The 22,268-nt window shown below is 43.6% G+C and overlaps 1 protein-coding gene across 1 annotated transcript; it reads left to right on the top strand.

Annotated features, from left to right (window-relative positions):
- The first annotated feature begins 407 nt into the window (after positions 1–407).
- On the top strand, positions 408–18,275 carry cdh16 (cadherin 16, KSP-cadherin). Its single transcript, XM_076155840.1, has 17 exons — positions 408–452; positions 547–645; positions 2,007–2,141; positions 2,248–2,377; positions 3,020–3,178; positions 3,737–3,933; positions 7,164–7,289; positions 7,622–7,772; positions 8,402–8,614; positions 9,140–9,216; positions 11,735–11,926; positions 14,265–14,506; positions 14,608–14,738; positions 14,849–15,088; positions 16,799–16,915; positions 17,499–17,615; positions 17,871–18,275. Exons 1-17 carry the CDS (start codon positions 408–410, stop codon positions 17,969–17,971), a joined length of 2,472 nt encoding a protein of 823 aa, XP_076011955.1. The 3' UTR covers positions 17,972–18,275.
- The last annotated feature ends 3,993 nt before the right edge of the window (positions 18,276–22,268 follow it).

Below are 22,268 nucleotides of genomic sequence, written 5' to 3'. Positions count from 1 at the left end.
TGTGTTTATGGGAGTAATTAGTATTTAATTGGAGTTTACTGCTGATACGTTGTGGCGTCTGCTGGTGTTGATTGAGATTGAATTGGAGCCGATGGCAAACATGGGATCTTATAAGAAAGAACTGTTAGAATCTGTTATTATGAATCCGTTACGCTAGATCTTTGCAAATCTGAAACAATCTTTGCAATGAACTTGATTTTGAACAGAATAATTTGTCTGCAACAGGTCCTGCATTCAAATTCTTTTTTTGTTGTTGTGCTTTCAAAAGTCACAAATGCTAAACTGTGAAATTTGAGCGTATGACGGAATTCCACGTTGGTGAATCAGTAACACAACAAATTGTGTTGATTGCTGGGCTGAGGCCATGTGGTCTGAAATGCTGTGAATATGCTACATTACAGGGACTCATGGCCAACAAAGCAGCGTTACACATGCTGGCTGAAGCTCTCACAGTAAGGAAGGCTTTGCTCATTTCCGTAGCTCTTCATTCTTGTAACTTTCCACTGAACGGTCTCACTGAGATACCGTTTATGTTCTGTTTCTCAGCTGCTGATGTTTTCGACATTTGCACCGTCCTCTGCAGCAAATGTGAAGATAGGCGTTCCGGAAAACTATGATGGCATTTTCCCATGGTATCTTGCCAAGGTAAGGGATTTCATTTTGTTCTTTATAGCCACAAAGGAACATGTGCAACTGTCCTATTATCACCTGTGCATGATAAATGTGATCATTTTGTCTGATTGTCTGTAGAGTCAGAGCAGAATATCTGCTATACAAATAAACAAACCATAAATAAATCCACTGGGACACACATTTCCGCTCCTATTCCCGCAATTTCATTCAACTTCATCTGTAAAACAACCTCCACTCATCCCCGTACGAATGACGTCATTACCAGACAGCTTTTAATAAATGTGGATTTTCAAAAACAGTTCAATAAAGCGAGCTACGAAACTCTCTCCGCCGTTTAATCTTCCATCTGCAGTCAAGGTTGCAGATGAAGAAGGTTCTGCCGTCATCAGTGGAGTATAATTGGAGTGTGCACAATGCTTCACAGGCGTCAGACGCTGCCTCTGCACTGCGCTGCAGCTGGCTGGCAGGGGGGCTTGTTCCTTTGTTCATACATGTCACTCAGACAACCTCTGGATTGTGCAACAACGTGAGTGGCACTTTAATTGCCTGCGCTGTGAAATTGCCACATCTTGTATGAAGCACAATCATATTTTCACTCAGTTGGTTTGTGCTCAGTGACATTAAAACACCGCTCCAATACCGTATTAATGGGCAGAGTGGAGGCGTTGGATAATAACGTCACAGTGTGGTCTAAGTGCAATGGACAATAATTGCTCAAATTTAGTTCCAGGTAAAAGCTATTCATGTTGGTCCGTGCATCAGAGGGGGGTTCGATTGTTAATCTTTCCTGTTTCAAGTTCTCTTTTGATCTGATGACTTTGGAACACAAAAGCAGGACTTCTCTGAATATGGACTGAGAGGTGCTGAAAGTTGTGCTCAGTTGTGCAGAACAAACTTTCCTGGGAAGCATCTCATAGCTACAGGGTTGTATTGGTTTGTTTTGACCCACTCGTAGTCAATTCTGATGCCAAGTCAAAGGAAAATATGAAGTATGGGGAAGGTAAAAGGGACAAGCGGAGATCAGGCACAGCCGGGTTCCTTTTGTCAACATTTCTCCACGCAGAGTGATCAGTTTCATGTGAAGTGGACACATGACTTCCAACCTGGAAAACCACAAAGAAGGAAGCTTTGACTGTTATTAAGGCAAATGGAAGGAAAGTCTTCATTCTGTACTTACATCACTAATTTCAACTGGACGCCCCACTTATACGCAGGTTAAGAACTCTGCCTGTGTTATCCATGCATTTGTAAATCTGTGCTGACTTTGCTTCATTCCGGTCATTCTAACCCATTCGGTGCCCCGGTGCTTCATTGTTTGCACACCAGGCTTGTTTTTGAACACAAACTGATGAATTGCACTCTGGTCTGTTCAGCTCCACAGCCTCCCAGTTAATTACAGTGAGCTGGTGGTGACGGGGGATGATGAGGGGATATTTGGAGTTGAAGCTGGTTTCCTATACGCCATAAAACCACTGGACAGGGAGAAGCAGCCATCTTACTCCCTGCAGGTATAAAGCCATCACGTTATAACACAAGACTGTCTACCATAAGCACGTGCAGCGCCCATATTCAAGTGTGTGTGTGTGTGTGTGTGTGTTTGTGTGTGTTGTTTAGGTGTCTTTCAGAACTACAGTGCACCGTCAGACCTTCACTGTGGAAGTGTGTGTCATTGACAAAAATGACAATGTGCCTACTTTCATCGAGCAGAGCATGAGGGGCAGTGTGCAGCTTGGATTGCTCAAAGGTACTTCAACCCTGAGCTATGATGTCACTTGTTACAGTCTGAAACAAACTGCTGGGTGCGTTACATCAGAAGAATTCTTTCCTAAAGCTACAGACACAATTTAGGACAGTCAAGCAGAATGATGGTTTTCAGTGTTTGTTGGGGGCAAATAGACAAAACTCTGTCTTCTTCAGCTTATGTGAACAGCTAACAGGCTTCAGCTGGATCCCAGGGACCTTGAGCACAGCAGGCCACTCGTACAAGATGGGGATCTGTGTCTCGTCCTAGTCTATAAAAAAAAAAAGAAGAGAGACAGACGGTGCTGAACAGTGCACAAGCTGAAGATTATTCAAAGAAGGCTGTGTTAGATAAGTTGTAAGATAATCGGGCAGGCGTGAGGAATGAGAAGCACAAATGACTTCTTCATCATCTTGGAGATGATGGGTGTGAAGTTTTTTTCAAATTTCCTCAGACGGAAGAAGCACAAATGATCCGGTTTCAGTATGTGATCACTGAAAATCACTTGGCAAAATAAGTGGCGAAATAAAACCCTAGATAGACACGGACATATCTTTACACATATCTATTTGGTGAGGTGAGAGGGATGTTGTAATGATAGTAAAGCTTAAGTCAGTAACATTTGCGGCGTCCTCTCCCTGTCAGCGATCCCGTTCATGCAGGTGGAGGCACTGGACCGCGACGACCGAATCACCGCACACGCTGAGCTGCGTTTCAGCCTGATGGAGCAGACACCCAGGATCCCCTCGAGTCAAATGTTCTTCATCGACGCAGTCACCGGAGAGGTTTCCCTCACTGATGAAGGTCATCCACATTAAGAAATGAGTACATTAAAACACTGATAACCTCCAGAGGGGAGAAGGATAAATGCAGAGTGGCATTCTGTCCTTTATAACTGATGGATTTGTTGATGCTTCCGTGCCAACTGATGGTTGAAGTTATGGTGCTAATATATTAGGCAACAATGTGATAAATGTACACACACACACCCTCCATGCAGCCAAGTCTTGTATGCCAGTGCTATTTGTGGAGCTGTGGTGTTGCCCTTTGTTGCTGCTTGGCAGGAGCTGGATGACTTTCACGCTTGCTTGTCCCTTCCAGCCCACACTGCTGCTCCTTTCACTGCCTTTGCATGAAAGCAATGCAATTTAAAAAAAAAGTCTCTTCCCCTTAAATATGATGTGAACATTTACAAACGAGAAGCCGAATTCAACTAAATATGTTTGTTGTAAATTTCCATAATCTCATATTTGGCTTGATTTCTGTCTCGCCTTTTCCCCTTTGCATTCATGAACTGGAAATGATCTTTACACACACACACTGAATATCTTATGCTATTAAACATGTTACTGTTACCACCAGGAGCCTCCACTCTGGACCCAGAGATGTGTGGCCGTTATAAGCTCCTGGTGATGGTGAAGGACATGGCTGGAAAGGCAAACGCATTCTTCTCAACCGGCATCGTTACAGTGGAGGTGACGAGAAACACTTGGGCATCACCTGACCCTGTTCGGCTCCAGGAGAACCTTCCAGGCCCTTACCCCATCCCCATCTCACTGGTGAGACATGTGACCCCCCCGGCCCCCACAGCGACTATCACCTTTACTCTTTATATTGTATATAACTCACAACACGTTAACTCATTTAATGATGGCGTTATTTTTAATGCTCCTCCACCTATGGTATCATATTACCATAAACCAAACTCTTCGTCAATACACAGGGTTGAGTGAAGTGGCATTGTGTTGCCAGTTGCTGTTTTTAGTGTCTCTTGGGCCCTCCTAAGTGTCCAAATACTGAATTATTGATAATGATCAAATGCCATGGTAGCTTTCAGGCGAGCATGACTGAGTCACTTTAACTCCCATTATCACTCACATCCACACCCACCACTATAATCCGGCTTCAGGGCCAGCTGGACCCTGCAGCTACAGAGAATTCTCATGTAGTCATTTTGTAGTATTGTATGGCTTAGATGTAGGTTTTTAAATGTGTCCTTATGCTGGAAGGCAGAGAGACAGACTGTAGAGGTGGTGACAAATCCTGGAGCGGCTCCACAGACAGGTTTTTATTTTTTTATGATTTGTTCCTTTCTGCATATGTGTCTACTTCATTTCTCGGCTGTTTCATAACCTCAGTAGTAATTTGAAGCTTTGGCAATATAGACTTTTGCATGTTATGTTAATAAATCCAATTATAACTGAAAATTTAAAATGATATAACCCAACATTCTACCTGGGGGGAACATGGGCCCTGTTTCTGATTCACAACAGGAGGTTCTATATTCAAACAAATTGCATTTATGTTTGTGCCTCAAACAAAATGGCACTTTGTGATCAATGACTCACTTTGTAATGCTCTGATTCAAACTGATTGGCCTTGCGGAGCGTACATTTCCCTCCAGGGTCTCATTTAATCCGGGTTAACTGCGTGCTTTGACTCAAGGACGTAGCTTTGGTTTTCAACCGTGGCTCACCTGAGACCCTGCGGCATCACCGGCACGTGTCTCTGTGGTGGTCAAGCTGTTGCCACCGGGATTTGCGTATTAAAATGAAGGCGTATATAAACTAATTAGCTGTGCATGCTGTGGCAAATGTTGCACATAATGTTCACGTTCTAATGACCCATAAAAGCACAACTCTCAATGTCCAACAACACTCCCTTATTGTTCACTTTTTGAGGTATTTTCCTCTTAATTGTGGAGTTAAGGACATTGAAACCTTCCATACTCTTGTATCGTATTGCTTTATCTGTATCTCAGCTCTTGTCTAACCTTTTAGTTGTTACATTATTAGCCATATCATGTTCAGTCCTTACAGGTCTATAAATAGCTCCAAAGCCCCAGAGGTTTTGTAATACGTGGAAACAAAAACATAAACGATGCTTGCCAGTTGCGGTTATCATTTCTAAGGAATTATTTTTCTTTTAACTGGGCATCTGTAGTAAAAATAAACTTTCAGTATTTGGAAAACTGAACGGGGCAGAATTCCCACTTGAGATCAATGTAGATGCTGAACTAAATGCATTGTGCGATTTCTAAGAGCCTCTCTGGCCGATAGGTATCTCACATTACGTCCCCCTCTTCTTTCCTTCTTTCTTTCTTCCACCTCCCCCTCACTCGCCCTCAGCCTCTCGTCGCCTCTGTTCTAACAGCCTCTTCCACCCACTGAAAACGTGTGGATTCACAAGTGTAGGCACGTTTCTATTTTTTTGTGTCTTATTCTCAAAGCGCACTGCAAATCTCAATATCATGTAGGCGTGATTGTTAAGACACAACGCCATCAAACACCTCTCGATGACTGAAAGGATACATTTGAATGTAAAGGATGCCGATTCTGCTTCTATATCTACTTTATATATTTTCTTTATGTATCTATTTCTATACTCTATCCATCTGCCCATACAGAGTCTAAATGACACAGACTCGGTCAAGGATAACATGGTGTGTGTCTGAATGATTGAACTGTGTGCTCAGTGGGAGGTGGGATGAACCACTGTTATGACACATCCAGAGATAGTCATGTTCAAGGACCCACTCTATAGATCTCACCTCCCCTACTGTCTCAGATAAATGTATCAGTCGTGTCTCAGCCTCCCTCTGCTGAGAGGAGACTGACACCGCAGACAGCGGCAGGGATTTCTTGACAGATGTTTTGATCAGTCTGCTACTTAACCTCCTCAGTCTGGAACAGAAAATACTACCTTAACACTTAAACACCTTGAGGTTAAAGGGGACAAATTGAAATGCTTTTAGTGATTTATCCTAATTTCTGAACTGTCCTGAAGGTTTTTTGTTCGATTAGTCCTTTACTTCAGTAGCATGTTCAGCTCCACATGTAACACGCCTACACACTGATCACTCAGACAGTACAAGGCTGTCGATCGAGTGTTTTGAACAGCATCTGTTGACGTTACGAGCTCATGCCAGACGCAAGGAGCCTTAAAGAGACAGTACCCAAATCAGGAGGTTTTTCACGCATCTTATTACTGCAAATCTGTTAAATGCAACTGATTGCTCTCCAGCCATAAGGGGTCGTGCTGAAACCTACTGACAGACACAACTAAGCTCTGTTGATGCTGCTGGAACATAAACCATCCGAGGAGACAGAACGTGCCCTGCAATCTGAACCACTGCCAGCGGCAAAACAGATGACTTCATAAACGCGGTGTATAGACCTATATATAGTGCAATCATCGATCATAAATCAAGTCTTTAAACATATCTCTTTAAAGTTCAGTGATCCAGGGACAAGCCATAACATTGAAAAGCAGCCAGCTCTGTGAAGTGGCTTTGTGTATACAAAAGCATAGCATTTGGGCAGCCATCTCCAAAACAAGGGAGGAGTGTGTGACAGTGAGCTGAGGAGATACACGTGTCCTGGGTGTGTATCAGCTGTGCGGCGAGCGGGCTTCTCTCCTTGTTGGGTGCTGTTCGATGGCTACTAGGCCTCTCTTCAGTCCCGCTGCACAGCTCTCTGTCAAGAGCTGTAACACAGAGTGGAAAATCCCCTTCAGCCTGCTCCGTTAGTTTTGGCTGAGCTCTCTGTTCCACATCATTGTCAGTGTATTTGGTCGGCTCCTCATCATGTAAACAAATGGTAGCTCCGTTTTGTACTTATACATCATGCAGGGCCTGTGATTTCTGGATTTTAATTTTCCTACTGCACCAACACAGATAGCATCGCAGAAGGCTTGAGTTAGACAAGGCACTGCATTCACATTCAGCTGTGTTTTGCTTTACCATACTTGAAAAGGCTCCATTTACTCTGTGTGTTCATGTGCTGTATAGGTTAAATGGAGTGGAAGTCAGGCAGAGTACAGTCTAGAGGGGGAGTTTCCAGAAATGCTCTTCACCATCAGCAGGGAGGGAGTCATCTATCTCAACGCCCCCCTGGACAGAGAGACGCAAGACCAGGTCTGTAGCATAAACACATTACAGTTTGTCTCAACAATAATCCTGGAAACTCTAAATGACATTAAGCAAAGACATTTACCTTCACCCTAGTCCGCTTTTCCTCTATGATAATCTCTCAATCACAGGTTGATTGTGTTTGTGACCCAGATACGATCATTCCAAATCTAGGACTTCAAACTATTTCTGAAATCTGAAATGAGAGTCCCACGACTTTTCTGGCTGCTTGAATACTTAACTGATACCTGGGATTGATCAAAATGCAGAATAACACTTCAAATGGAACCGATTCCATAGTAGTTGTTGATTTCTCACACAGTTTCTTGTGTTGTCAGTTCCACATCAGCATTGTTGTCGAACGTCCGGACGGAAGAGAGATCGCCAAACCGGTGGAGCTGAGGGTGATGGTGGGTGATGCCAACGATAACAGACCCACCTTCCCCCAGGCACAGTATCATACTGTGGTCAAAGAACTGGCTCCTCGAGGTGACTGACTCATATTATTGTATTATCATGTGTGTGTTTACCAAGAAAATACGTATTCCAGCTCAGTGTGTCCCAGAGTGAGGTCATGTTTCCCATCAATTGCCAAACACAGTGGGCATTAAAATAGGTCTTAATGGAGAAAACACTTTACATTTAAGATATGCCTGCTTACATTTGTTAGTTGCTTTTTTATCTGTGAAGGTCAGAGTAGAATATGACGTCTTAACAAGCTGTGTACTCTGTGACGGGAATCGTGTTTGACCACTGTGATAATAAGGCGTAAGAAGTGACTGGAAGGCACGGTGGTGATGAAAGGGCTGAGAGCACCAGAGCCCCTTTATGAAAGCAGATTGGGATTCATGCCAGGACACCAGGGAAAGCACCCTCACATCTACCGCCACTCGTAAAAAGCACACAGTGTGTTGTGTCATATAAGGTCCAGGTATAAAAGCTCTTTGTTGATGCTTTAAAACACTGGGAAATCCATTATATGGGACTTTGTGTTTGTCCTAATGGGGTCACATAATGCTTACATGTACGGCCCTCTAGCTTTGGCACAGACCATTCCCAATTCAAATCCTCTCCCTTGTTTACTTCTACTGTACCTTACTTGCTGTATCTTTCTCCAGGGACTGAGATTCTGACTGTGCAAGCAGCGGATAACGACGACCCCAAGACGGATAACGTGCGAATCTTCTACCGTTTGGTCGGTCAAATCCCAGAAAGCCCTCGCGCCCTCTTCAGGGTGGACCGGGACTCTGGAGTCATCTCGGTCCAGGCAGACAGTATGGAGGGTACAGCGCCACAGTACACACTCACCATCACTGCTGAGGATGCAAAAGGTGACTATTCATGTCAGGTATTGGGCAAAATATATTGTTTAATATACTTAAAATTGAGAATATAGATACTAAAAATAAAAGTACAATATTTATTTAATAGATATTTCTGTTTTTGGTTAACTGTCCATGTTCAATCAAGTACACATGCAGTATAAGAGGGATTGGTTCAGTCAAAAAACATCTTTGTGCCCTGAATGACAATAGAGGTCCAGGGTTCCCACCACCTACAGTTTAATTGGTAGTGGCTTACATCAACAGCCAATCACAGTGGCCAAGAAAACATCGTCTCATGAGCGGAACTAATACCAATCATGTCAGGTGTAGGAAAGTGGAGACACAACCACAGAACCATACAGTCCCATTAAATAAAGGTTTAGTAGCTTCGTCGTTCCCCAAACACCTGAGGGGCGTCTGTGACTCAAGGATCAGGATCAGTGACCAGTCATTCATTTAACATTGTGCGTTTCCTCTGTGTGATGGGTGAACCTGACTGACTAACACGAGCCCTCACGATGTCTCTGACAGGTCTAAACAGTTCCTGCACTGTGGTTGTGACGGTGCAGGACGAGAACAACAACCCGCCCGTCTTCTCCCAGCATGAGGTACAGTATGTATGTAGGCACGGACTGATATACAAACAGATTGAGGTACATGCTAACGTATTGCGCTGCTCCCATAATGTTAAATAACAGCATTGGAAAAAAAAGCCGTACAAAATAGTCACTGGTGGAAATAAGTGGCTATTTGATGGTGGACAGTGAATCCATTCTGCAGGTCACTGATCTAATTTTCCTGGCAGGGAACTAGATATGTCCTCTAATCTCAGGCTTACAGAGATGGCACTGTGTTATTGGAGCAGTTTTATTCTGTTCTTTGTACTCTAAATGGACAGTGCTCTTTGGGTTTAATCTGATAAAGCCTTTTTTGGACACGGGTTTCCATTCATTTATTTATAGCTAAATCTGCATCATCACCACTGAATGGAGCCAGTGCCATTAGTATGTTTCAAATAAAACAATTACAGCCTCAGAGAGATCTCTATTTCAGCTCGTTCTTTGTTTCAGCAGCTTTAGGGACTTCAGTATATACTGGTACTGGTCTACACAGCAGCACAGAGTACATGTCCACTCATTAGGGAAGAACTGTCTAATGCACTCTTATGGTTTCAATTTGGGTTTCGACCAACTCTGCAGCGCTTCGTTTGTGGTGTGAACGTTCACCGAACTAGTTACAAATCATCTTCAAGGCAATCTATAGAGTGAGTTCACCGCACCCATTTAATTGAGTGTGGTTGTATGTGCGTATGTGTGTGTGTGCGATCCTGTGACGTCTTTGGATGGCAGCGCGACACGTCAGGCAATATGCAGAATTTGCGACGCCTTGAAATTCACATTCAGAATTCTGTTGTTGTACAGTAAAAGTCAGAATGCGATGCTGGTGGCCGGTCCCATCATTTTTCTGTCTCTCACATCTGCCAGTATAAAGAAAATAGGTATAGATTGGTGTTTGTTGGTGTTTCTACACCAAAGAATGAAAGGTCTTGAGGGTTTGGGAGCTCCAGTGAATGAGAGAGCCGCCCCACTGTTTGACTTGAGCCGTGCTCCTGTCTCTGTCAGACCACACTGACATGGAAAGACTGCAAGGACATTATGAGCTGCAAAGGAACTTTTTATTTTAAGCCTCTTTAAATCTCTCATGTTGGTTGTTAAGTTTAAGTTTGGATGTCAAGACCAATAATAGGAGACGACATTGTTTACTACAAATTTCCATTCTCACAATAGAACGTTCCATATCATATACACATCGTATTCTTTGATATAAATGTTGTCGCCATGGTAATCTCCATGTCACGACTCCGTCAAACACCCCCGCGAATCGTTACCGCGCACCCTTCAAGCATTGGCGTTGTCGAATGCTCGTTTTCATACTATTACGTTATAAATGTGCTCAATCCCCCCGAGGCCGACACACACACACACACACACACACATACAGAGAGGTGGAAAATGCTCTTGAGCAGGTCACGCCTGAGCGGAGCAGCTTTTTCCATGGCCATGTGAAGGCAGCGCTATAGGGAGTAATGTGGGAGGCGAGTGGTGACAGGTTCAGGTTCAGCGACCCTGCGGATGGGGCAGCCAGATCAGAGGCATGGCTGCTTCACTCCAGGGGAGCTGTGAGTGGCAGATTAAATGGCTGTCCAAACACACAGATGCTGGAGGAGTGGTGTGAAGAAAGGTCAGCTAACACCAACAGGGCAACAGAGAGCAAGTTGTATATACACACACATGCACAGGCACATGCAGACACATGATGGCCCTGCCGCACACACAAGCGGCACGTTCCATATTGTTATTGTCCAACAAGAAATTACATCATTACCCTCGGCTTACATTGGACGGCAACCTGCTGGGTTAAAGACAGAGAATCAAAGAAAGGGAACTCAAAGTAGCAAAGTAAATGAGCTGATTTATGAATGTTTTGATAGATTTATTATATATTATACCTCCTTAATCTCTGTTGAAGAAAAGCTGCAGAGGCGAGGTTTGGTTTGTTGTGTGTGGCTAGAGATTAAGTGAAGTAATTGTGTGTGTGAATACAATGTGTGGACTCTAAAGCTCACACGATTATCCCCTGATGCTTAGAACAGCACATGTAGTGAAGGCTGTAGCTGCAGGATGTGGTTTCATACCTGCTGCTCTTCTCCTTTGATGAGCTCAGGACAGGTGAACGTCGCTCAGCTCTCATGGAAGTTCACAGTTCATTTCATTGAATTGTATTAAAATTGAACGCTGGGGTTACAGAGACGGAGTGGGAGTGAGACAAAGACCAAAATAGAATGACACTGGAACACGGACATGCGGTTGACTTCACAAGATCTCTCTCTCTCTCTCTTTCACACACACACACACACAATCGTTACTGGTTGCTACACAAATGAGCATTTCAAAGGAGCTGACTCACACATCTTTTGTTTGAAGACATGCGTGAGTCATGAGAGCATTCTGAGGCTCTCTCCAATTGATTTTCCCCTGTAGTTTTTTTGTTTCTTCTCACTCTTGTCTGATGTATTCTGGTGCCATCATAGCACTGCTTTCCTCTCCTTTTTCCTCTCCTCCTCAGTACGGGCCCTTTCACATACCAGAGGACGCGCTGGTTGGCACCACGGTAACAGCTGTGCTGGCGGGAGATGCAGATGTTCGTGGAGGTGACAGCTGGCAGGTGAACTACCGCTTAGAGTCTGGGAACGAGGAGGAGGTCTTTACATTAGTGACAGACAGGCAGACCAATGAAGTCTCGCTTGTCCTCTCCAAGGTAAAGAACACAAACCACCCTGCAACATCTGTGCAATTTAAATATAGAATGTGTGTGTGTAGGATTTATGTAGGATTTTGAAAAGTGCAAGCAAATGTCCATTCTGAGAGACGGAAATAGATTGTGTCAGGGTCATTTTTACAAGCAGATGCTACGTAACTGTCCTTAAGATGCATGCGGCCCAAAAGCCAGCTGACCAGGTTCAAATATCAACACGTCACTACTTCAGTCACACTTGAACACAGGAGTCCAGATGACACTGGTGCCATGAAGCCCAGTAAGCTGCCCGTCCGTGGGTTACATCACCCTGAACCAGCCTCCTTTAATCCATCCGTACATTGCTGTGTGTTTGTGTGTGTTTCTTTCCTGTAAGTGGGCCTGGCACAGACAGCCTCTATTCTTCTCCTTCCTTTGTGGGAGGATGTGATTGAGCAATGTGATGCGCACATTGGTAGAGCAGATGTGTAAAAGCTAAAAATGGATCTTGCTGCGTGTTTCAGATGAATACACAAAGGCTTTGGAGCTTTTTGTTGTTGTCTTTTTTTTTTTTTTAATGATGTCATACAGGCCGAACTCTTGTCTCTTTGAGCAGCTGTGCTTTAAAGCACATGCATTAACCTTTGGAGATCCCACTGTAGCTAACTTTGAGGAGGGTCGTGTGGTTTTACTTCACTCAGATTTAAAGCTTCAATGCTTTAGAAGTAAAGTCCCATGTGGATTAAAATGCATTCCTGCAAATCCTGGACTTCATTGTGTGAGAGTGCGAGGTCAGCGCCGGAGGCAGACACATTTCATTATTAGAAATTACACACTGCTCACGACCCGACTGAATAATTAGATTGTGTGAGCAGACACTAATGGCAGTTTACCACACAGACTAGAAATTGCTGATTGAAGTAAATGTATAATGAAACAGCACAAGTGAGGGGAATCTAATCAGGTTGAGGATAACAGCACAACTACAACACTACACCACTGTTCTTCACCATAGTTACAGCAGTTAACACAATATCAAATCAAAGCAATAACCCACTGAAGACTAAGAAGTCAACAAGACGCTAAGGTACTAGGTGAAGGAAACATTTATTCTGCGATCTAAAGCTTCGCATTTTAAGAGAGAAGTTTACGTAAGATTAGGACTTCATCCAGACACAACTGGACATCCCAGTGCATGCAGGGTGTGTGCGTGTGTGTGTGCGTATGTGTGTGTGTGCGCATGTGCGTGTCAGAGGTCCAGTCAGTGTGATCAAAGCCAGTGGTTCAATCAAATTTATATATACAAATCTGGTGCCAGTCCAGTTTGAAACTTCATCCTGATTCTAATCATCTTTACTTTGTGTGTGAATTCTAGTGTAACAGTGTACATAGAATTCAAACAATCCACTGTAATGGAGAGCGGTTGAATTGAAACATAATATTTGAAACAATATATACAAAATGAAAATGAAATCTAAACATGTATGTCCACTGAATGAGTACGAGCAACAACGAGACATTTTCATTCATACTTATACAACAATAACAGACTGAACATTAACAAAAGCACTTCTTTTAGGTGTGTGTGAGTGAGTAATGTGTATCCGATGATTGACTGCGGCGCCGTTTTTGCACACACAGTCCCTGCACATGCTCTGAAACACTGATACACACCACACCACACAGCAGTTTCATGCGTCACTTCCAGTCCACAGCAGTACTCATGCACGCTCGGCTCTGCCTTTCTTCTCCCCGGCAACAGAGCCGCATGATGTCAGGCAACACAAGACTCATAATGTCGTCTTTTATGGGAAAAGAAAGCGCTTTTAAAGGGAAAAGTGGTCACCAAAGAAAACGCTCCTGGGCAAGATGGGGGAAAGATTGCTTTAAAACAAATCACATCCACTTCATTTAAGGCTCAGTGACATCATCCATTAGCTTGTAATTGTTACTGACTGAATACATTGGAAACATACTAAATCTTTCTTTATACACTGTATGAAATCAAATCCTGCTCCTTTGAAAAACAGAAAAGATGAGTTATTATTTCCAGAGAGGAATAATCATTTTACTCACAATTTAGCTATAAATGTAAAAGGCAATATAATAAAATAATAAAATCTAACAGAGTGTGATTTTCACAATTTGCTAAAAATGAATGTCATCAACATTTAGGACTCAAGTAAACACTCTAAATTGACATTGGAAATACACCAAAGCCAGTAAATCAAGCTCACTTGTACTGTGTGTGTGTGTGTGTGTGTGTGTGTGTGTGTGTGTGTGTGTGTGTGTGTGTGTGTGTGTGTGTGACAGGGGGAGGGTGTTAAAATGGAATCCTGACTAAATCAATGGCTTGGCGCAGGTGTTGGACTTTGAGCGTGAGAGCGAGTACATCCTGGTGCTCGGCGCTCAGAACCCTGTGGCGCTGGTCCGCGGTCGCTATGGGCCCGCATCCACAGCGACCGTCTCCATCTATGTTGACGACGTGAATGAGGGTCCCATCCTGTCTCAAAGCCACTACGAAGTGACAGTCAGAGAGGGCGAGGAACCGGGACGCGTCATCGCCACCATTCGAGGCTACGACCCCGATTCTCACCCAATCAGGTCTGATAAGGAATCAACAACAAACCATAACGCTGTGAACGTCAGAAGCATGAAGGGATTTTCAGAGTTGAGGTGTTTTGCTTTGCCCCTGTTGTGTCCAGATATTCTCTACAGGGAGACACCAAGAAATACTTTTCAATTGGAAAGTATTCAGGTGAACTAAAGACGGTGCAGGCCTTGGACAGAGAGGAGAACAGCACATACACCATGGAGGTCATTGCAGTGGATGGACGTAAGACTGTTTCCATGGCTACTCCTCCACTATTCATTTTCATTTGGGATAAAGTAATAATCATCATTTCTCTCCCAATTTCTCTCTCCTCCTATACTTTTGCCCCTCAGGAAACTCTTCCTTATCCGCTTCCACCCTGGTGACGGTCCAAATCCTGGATGTGAATGACAACAGCCCAGTACTGGTTGGGGATTACTCCTGGAAGTATCTGTGTACGCCCCGCTGGGAGGACCAAGCTCTGGTTCTTGCCTCCAGGGACAGCGATGGGCCGCAGCATGGGGGACGACTGAACTTCTCCCTCCGCAGTGATGCCACCGTCCGACGCAACTGGAAGCTAACGCCTATCAATGGTGAGGTGAACTCAGATTTGTCAACTTTTGGATGCCCTAAAGGAAATGACTACAATATACAATGTAAAGCCCAGGTAACCAGTCTTTGGTTGCAAAGCTGGATCAAGCAGTTAGAAGTGTGTGTTGGAATAGGCTTCACATCCCAGGTCTCAATTCCCAAGATTCAAGTGCACTTCACGATATCAACAGTGGCCGAAAGCCAAGAAATGCTGACTGGAGCAGGTTCTCTGCTCAAATCAGCCAAAGTCTGTGTGTATATGCCCACGGAGCTAAATCTGGCAGCCATACTGTCCGGGCCAAAGCTGTCTCACTTCTACTCCTCCCTCAGTGCCAGAGTAGAATTGCATAATGGGCTTTGGCTGGACTTGGTTTACAATTATTGAGTCTCAACCCAGATCCATCACGATCACAGAAACTGATGCTGTAGTTTAAATCACTACACGTCCTCTTGGTTTGGACCGGCTGTTCCTATTCGGCAAACAATCAGTCCACCCCTGCCTTGTGTGATTCCCTTTGTGTCCGTAATTACATTTACTGGCTGTTGTCATGAAGCCAGGAGGATGTATAGTGTGTGACGTCACTGATAATTGAATAAATACAGCCATTGGGCACTGAGTTAGCTACAGTGTGTTGAGGGCCTTGGGGCGATGAATTCAAACAGGTTGTTCACGGGGACGGATGGTTTGTGTGCACGGGTAAAGGAACAGTGTGATCCGGACTGGAAAATGCGTAAATGACCCTGCTTTCTCTTCAGCCTTTCTTTGGTTCTATCTGAAATGGAAAACATACAGAAAGCCTTGGAAAGCGACGGTAATGTGTCCAGTTAATGGCTTCAAACTATTTACTGCTGCGCTGCCTATCATTAAGTCATTCACAGAGCTCAACCATTTCCCTCCTCGCTTTCTTTTTTTATCTGTCGCTTTCACTCCCCTGTTTCCTTTTGGTATTGATTGAGCCCAGCTGTAATTATATCTTCTGTGTAATTTCTTTGGCGTCATTGCTTGGGCTCCTGCCAGCTAATGGAGGCTAAAAGAAGAATCTCCTGCACCTGCTCACAGACTGAGACACAGGCCTACAATCAGCCGCGTCACACGATGACAACCTGTCGTGAAAAGAGCACAGATGGACCTCGCGAGCTTGTGTCACCTGTCTGAACAGCGTACACAACAATAAAAGGAAGAGGCGTGATGAATACGTCCAGGAATCCTTTCATTTCTTAATTTTCCTGTTATCGTCACCGTGCAAAGCATTACTGGAAAGCCGCTGCTGCTGATGATGTCAAACCAGCGTCCAAGCAGCAGATACAGAGGAGGAAAATAAGTGAGCAGCCACTTCAGAAGTGTTGCACAGCTCTTGTTTCCCTGAGAGACAAATGGAACATGAAGGGGATTGATGGTGAGGTGCAAAGCGTAGGGGTCAGGACCCGGAGATAAGAGTTCAAACAGCCTGATAAGATGTTTCTCTTTACAGGGGCGGGGAGGACGGGGCTTTTACGTCACGCAGCCAGGCGTGTATTTTGGAGTGATTTACACAGATAAGATAAAGAGTCACACACACACACACACTCCAGACCGCTCCACATGCAGCTCCGTCGCTCTTTCCTAGCCTCCGTGTTTTGAAGCTGTTTTAAAGAGAGTGTGTGTGTGTGGAGTAGAAATTGGAAAATGAGATAATTGAGTAAGTGTTCAATGTGACCGTTTTGTCCCACAGATACACACACCAACCTGTCCTTAAACATCCCATACCTGCCACCTGAGGTCTACACTGTGCCCTTCACCATATCTGACAGCAGCTCCCCTCCCAGGAGCACCTTCATCAACCTCCCAGGTAATGCACACACTCGCAGCTGACGAGCTAAAGTTAGCACAGGAAGGTTATGAAGCAGATAATCAATACATATCAACCTACAGTATGTGTGCCACTGCCTCAGACATGAAGGTAAAGAATCGGACGGGGCGCCACATGGAACACATTGGATTCTCTGCAGTCGTTTGTATAAAGTCCACAGAAAGAGCCTCACAAAAACTTGTTGGTAGCCTTGTTGCTTTGAATAAGGATGGGAGTTTTTTAATGAATAGAAGACAGCACACTTCTGCCATCATCATAAAGATGTGTATGTTAGGTTAATGGGATGCTGTGGTGGCCAGGATGGGTCGAATGATGTGGATGGAAGAGTGTGTGGGGTCATTACTCAATTAAAGTGAATTATATAGCCATTACAGACACAGTTAGGGGACAATCTTTCCTTATAATTAGTTTTCTATCCAGAGCAAAACGCGTACGAGGCAACAAACTTGTTTTAAATATAGAACATTGATTGAAATGCATTCACTGTTTAGGTAGAGACATTGTAATGTAATGCCATGTGATCAAGCCTGGATGAGTGAAACGTGTCGTTCTGTGTCCTTAGTGACCGTGTGCCCCTGCAACGTGAGGGGCAACTGCAAAATGGCTGCCAAACAGCTGCCGGGCATGCCGACCATCCAGTCCACCGTGGGCATTCTACTCGGCACATTTGCAGTCATAGGTAAGATAAAATGCCGAGAAAGAATTTTGGACTCGACTGTAACAGCTACAGTGCAGAGGGAGAAAACAATATCAGGACAAACACACAGTCCAGTGTAACACGGCTCAGCAAATAGTGATCTGCCCCAGAACTAATTGGTCCCTTTCAAAGTGTTCCTTTCATACGGGGCATGTCAAAGCTGCCAAAAAGTGTGCAATGAGTTGTGCTGGCAGAATGCAGCCTTCACATATCTCACATCTGCTTTGTTTACTGCAGGAACCATCCTCGTTGTTGTTTTTGTGCGACTGTCCTACCAGAACCCCAAAGAGCCCAGTAAAACCAACCAGGAGAGAGTTCCTCTGAAGATCTCCCTCTAACCTGCCCTCCTCCATGGCCCATTGAACTGTAAGGGGGGGGGGTCAAGGGTCACTCGCTTTAGGGTCGCCGGACTCAAGATCATCTAAATGTTTCTGTTTCTGTTGTACGTTTAGAACTGAGAGAAATGACCTGACTAAACCTTTTTTTCCAATTAGTCAAGATGTCAAATGTATGTGAATTCCTGATTTATGTGTTTTATGTTTGTCTTTGTTTCCTTTCTTTTTTTTATTGCTGTGGACCTTTTATTTTCAAACTACTGGCTGTTTAGTGTTTGTAGCCCTGATTCACTTCTGGTTGTTGAGTTGTGGAGCTTTCTCAATGATTTCAATCACAATAAGTTATTACTGTAAAACCATGAATCAAAAGAAATGTCTGTAAATTACGATTGTCGATCTTTGGTATCTTATTAATATTGTTAGAGCAAAACATGTTTCCATACATTTAATAATGGAAAAATGAAAAATACTAATTATTCATTGTCATAACAAATCTTAGTCCCATTCATCTGTACTGTAGATACGAGACCATAGGTTTGATTGTGACTTCTTTATTCTTCCTGTGCAACTGTAGCTTCTGCTTCATATATCAAATAACATTTCATCTAATGAGACCCACTGAACTCGTCCTGCGTTTGAAATTGTGTTTGCGGCTCGGCAGCCGTCCCTGTGATTAAGGCTGTATAAATACTGACCCAGACGACCTGACAGGCGAGCAAAGTGTTATATTCAGACCAAAGTGTTACTATGAATAGCTCAAATTGAAGGTCTACTGAATGACGTCCACACGGGCAGATAATGAAGTCAAATGGAGCTCTCTTTTTTCTTTCACACAACCAAAGACCTAGTTTTGCTATCATAAAATGTTCTGTCATTTTAGATAAGGAGAGAGGAGAAAGTGAATAAAGCCTCACGTTTACAGACTCTCTGGCTTTAAGGGGACAGTGGCATTATCACTGCTCCCAAATCCAGCTGTTCCCTTTGTCATATAAATAGCTCAGAGGCTAAAAGCTACTGGATATCTTTTCTACTACCCACTGGATAAAAGGTTAATTTTGATCAATTTAGTATGCCAATTAGATTTTTTTGTCTGTGTTATATCTCTGTAAATTGTAATTATCAGTGGGTTTAAAAGCAATTTGAAGAAATCTCTGTGAAAACGTGACGACATTCAATAGCAATTTAAGACGATTTGGACACTAATGAGTTAATCAAAGAATTGATAAAAAAAATACAAAAGTCCCAAGGTTAAATGATCATAAAAAGGATAATTTGTCCCCGACCCAGAGCTTCAGCACGTTGTGTTCATGGACATGGATGCAAACATTCAGTAACAAAAAGAGTTCACGAGATCTAAAAATAATCATATTCTCTATCACAAATATGATCATCCCGTGCTAGATGCCGCCTCGAGTGGACACTCAACGTGGGCTGAGTCACCACATGTACACACACAATGCTGCCACGAGCCCACTCACCAATTCACCTCTTATAGTAAGCTAATTATATCTCTGGCTAATTATTCCCAGTCAAAGCGGCACAAAGTACAGCCACGAGGGAAAATGTCCTGAAAAGGGCCCAGGAAGGGGAGAAGAGAGGGGGAAGGGATCAGTTTGTTTATTATGCTTGTTATTATGAGTTTATTATGTTTGCCAGGTAATAGGTAATAATTTCTATAAAGCACAGGGTGGTTCTGTTAACCGGAAAAATAATAGTTTGAGAAATGAAAGATAGTTCCCTTACATACTGTATGAATGGATGATCAGAGACAGGCGCAGTGGAGCAGTGGAGGTTAGGGGTTAGTGTTCTTCCTCTTCCTCTCCCCTCCTCCCTCTGCTCCATCTGGCCCCCTCAATTCATCTATTTTAAGCTTGTTTAAGAATTTAGCTTTGGCTCCAAACTTGACAATTTTCCACTCATACTTGTGACAGAGGATGTTGTGCATCAGTCCTGCTATGACGCACTACATCATTGTGCGGAAACGTTCACACACTCACACACGCTAAAGTGGGGTTGAGAGATACAAACCGTCAATCATAAAGCCCCACTGCTCGACAACATGAGATCATATAGTGGTGCCAGATTTGAACAGAATGACAAACTGCTTCTCTCTGGCTGCCAACCCTGAGCGGACAGAAATCTCTTCCTCCTTCTCACTACCATTATCATCAACATTACATCCATATTCACCTGATATTTGGAAAGACTCAAATGGAAAATAGTGTCCAGTACTCTGCCTAACAGAGTACTGTCCTCCCTCAGCAGCAGCAGTCATCTGAAGGGTAAATAACAAGAAAAGAGAGCTTCCGTGCTGTTTTCCAAACTTCTAAACGTCCCGATCTGATGCATATTTGATTAGTTAGAGTGTCTCCATCTCCCACGTGTGAGCGAGTCAGACACAAAATCCAATTTCAATTTGTTGTGCTACATATCTATTCAGAGGCTGAAGAAGGCGTCTCTGCAAAGGGCCAGTTGATTGCTCATTAAAGGGAGTTGCTGTATATGTTACAGAGGTGTGGAGATTAGATTCTGATTCATATACTGCGCACATTTGCATTTTGATTACAATGTATTGTTGATTACATTTTGAATGGAGGCAAAAAAACCTTGATATCTTATTTAATATCACTGATTAAAAGCCTTCATTTGCATTTTTGGGGGAATGAAACCTCCCACCCTCGAGGCAAGCCTGTGCTTCAGATTTCCACCTTTGCCCTGTTTACACATGAACTTGAGTGTGAAAGTTTTCCCCTTCGAAATGCTGCTGCAACAACTGGCCTGTGCCGAGTGTGGGAACAAACTCTTTCCTGTTAGTTGCAGAGCCTCTCTCTCTCTCGCGCTCGTTCTGTAAGTTCTGTTTGACTAATATAAATTGCCTGCAATTACTGGCAGCACATAAAAGGTCAGGGGCTGTTAGGGTTTTCCATGTGTGCAATAAATTGACCCACTGACAGGAACAGTGCTGCAGTGAAGAAAACATTCACTGGTGCATTATATTGCATCATTGTGACTGATGTGCTCCAGCTGTCTAGTTTTCAGTAACGCTGCCACACAACAGGGACTGCAATCAGAAACTGGAGCTTATGGACCAGCTTAAAAAATTGTTGCTCTTTCCGATGCAACTGATGTGCAGAAAATTAAACTGTTTACACGCCAGAGCCTGTAGGTTAGAGTTAAACTGAGCTGTCTCCTTTAGGATGACATTGTTACCGGCAGAACGAGAAGCTGTTAATCCTGTTTACTCCAGATTTAGAGCGTAAGCACATCCCCATTACACGTACAAGCCTCGTAACAGTAGGTTCATTAATAACAACTGTGAAGATCAATATTTACACTAGGATAAGCTTTTAGAATATGGCCAGGGTCTTGTGTACAGCAGCATCACTCAATGAGACAAATGAGATGTTAATTAATTACTTCAAGAGACTAAGTTGTAATATAATCATTCCATCCACTATTTATTTAATTTTGTATGTTATCTATCCTATAAGTAATCTGCTGCTTCGAAAAGGAACAGAATCTGGGCTGCTCATCACATGACGCTGACGTTTGACTGAGCGTGTGCGTCACTCACTTGCCATTTATCCCGTTTTTAGAGGCTGCAATCATTCACAACGTCAAGACAGGAAGCTGCAAATCAACAATTTGATTGAAGCAAAAGCTGCAATGTGTGTGTGTGTGTGTGTGCGTGACAGCAGAGAAGAAGTGAAATCTGCTAAATGAGACTGTCTGCACTGTGATGAAGATGCTCTCTCTCTTTCGTCTATGTGGAGGCCTACTATGTTTAAGTTTAACCAACATGCCAGTAGATGAAGATCTGTGACAAAGAAAATGGTGGATTGTAGCGTCCAGGTGAGTATGATTCGCTATTTACAGTAGAAGCAATGGTTTCATGAAGGAGTTGATGTGGCTTCTGCGGCGATGTGGATGCTGTACTGAGCTGTTGACCAAAGCTCGCAATTCAGAGGTCAATCTACATTCCAACCCTTACAAATGGCTTTGAACTCTGGGTCATGATGGAAAAAATGAGATACGTTTCTAGGAATGTCGTGGCACGTCCACCAGGGAGATGACCAGGGGGGAAGACCCAGAGAAAAGATCCGGGGACTACTTGCGGGCTACTTTACTTAGCCTCAAGAATGCATACAATCCTCCAATTATGACTCCATCTGGAGTTGATGACATTTGACAGATTATTGACAAGCCCATGAACGCCCCCTCCCCTCACTGAGAAAGGTTTGATTCTACCACGTCTGGTTACACAGATATTGGGGGGGGGGGGGAATGTAACTATTGTTGT

The sequence above is a fragment of the Genypterus blacodes genome, unplaced genomic scaffold (genome assembly GCF_046128005.1).
Source record: "Genypterus blacodes isolate CSIRO-AG114 ecotype Tasmania unplaced genomic scaffold, CSIRO-AGI_Gbla_v1 ptg000067l_1, whole genome shotgun sequence".
NCBI classification, from domain to species: Eukaryota; Metazoa; Chordata; class Actinopteri; order Ophidiiformes; family Ophidiidae; genus Genypterus; species Genypterus blacodes.
This window is presented reverse-complemented; position numbering and strand designations above follow the sequence as displayed.

Excerpts from the sequence above, each read along its gene's own strand:
- cdh16 (XM_076155840.1), top strand. The coding sequence starts at position 408 with ATGGCCAACAAAGCAGCGTTACACATGCTGGCTGAAGCTCTCACA. Across the intron at positions 3,179-3,736 it reads GGTTTCCCTCACTGATGAAG|GAGCCTCCACTCTGGACCCA; the intron begins GTCATCCACATT and ends TGTTACCACCAG. Across the intron at positions 14,739-14,848 it reads GGTCATTGCAGTGGATGGAC|GAAACTCTTCCTTATCCGCT; the intron begins GTAAGACTGTTT and ends TTTGCCCCTCAG.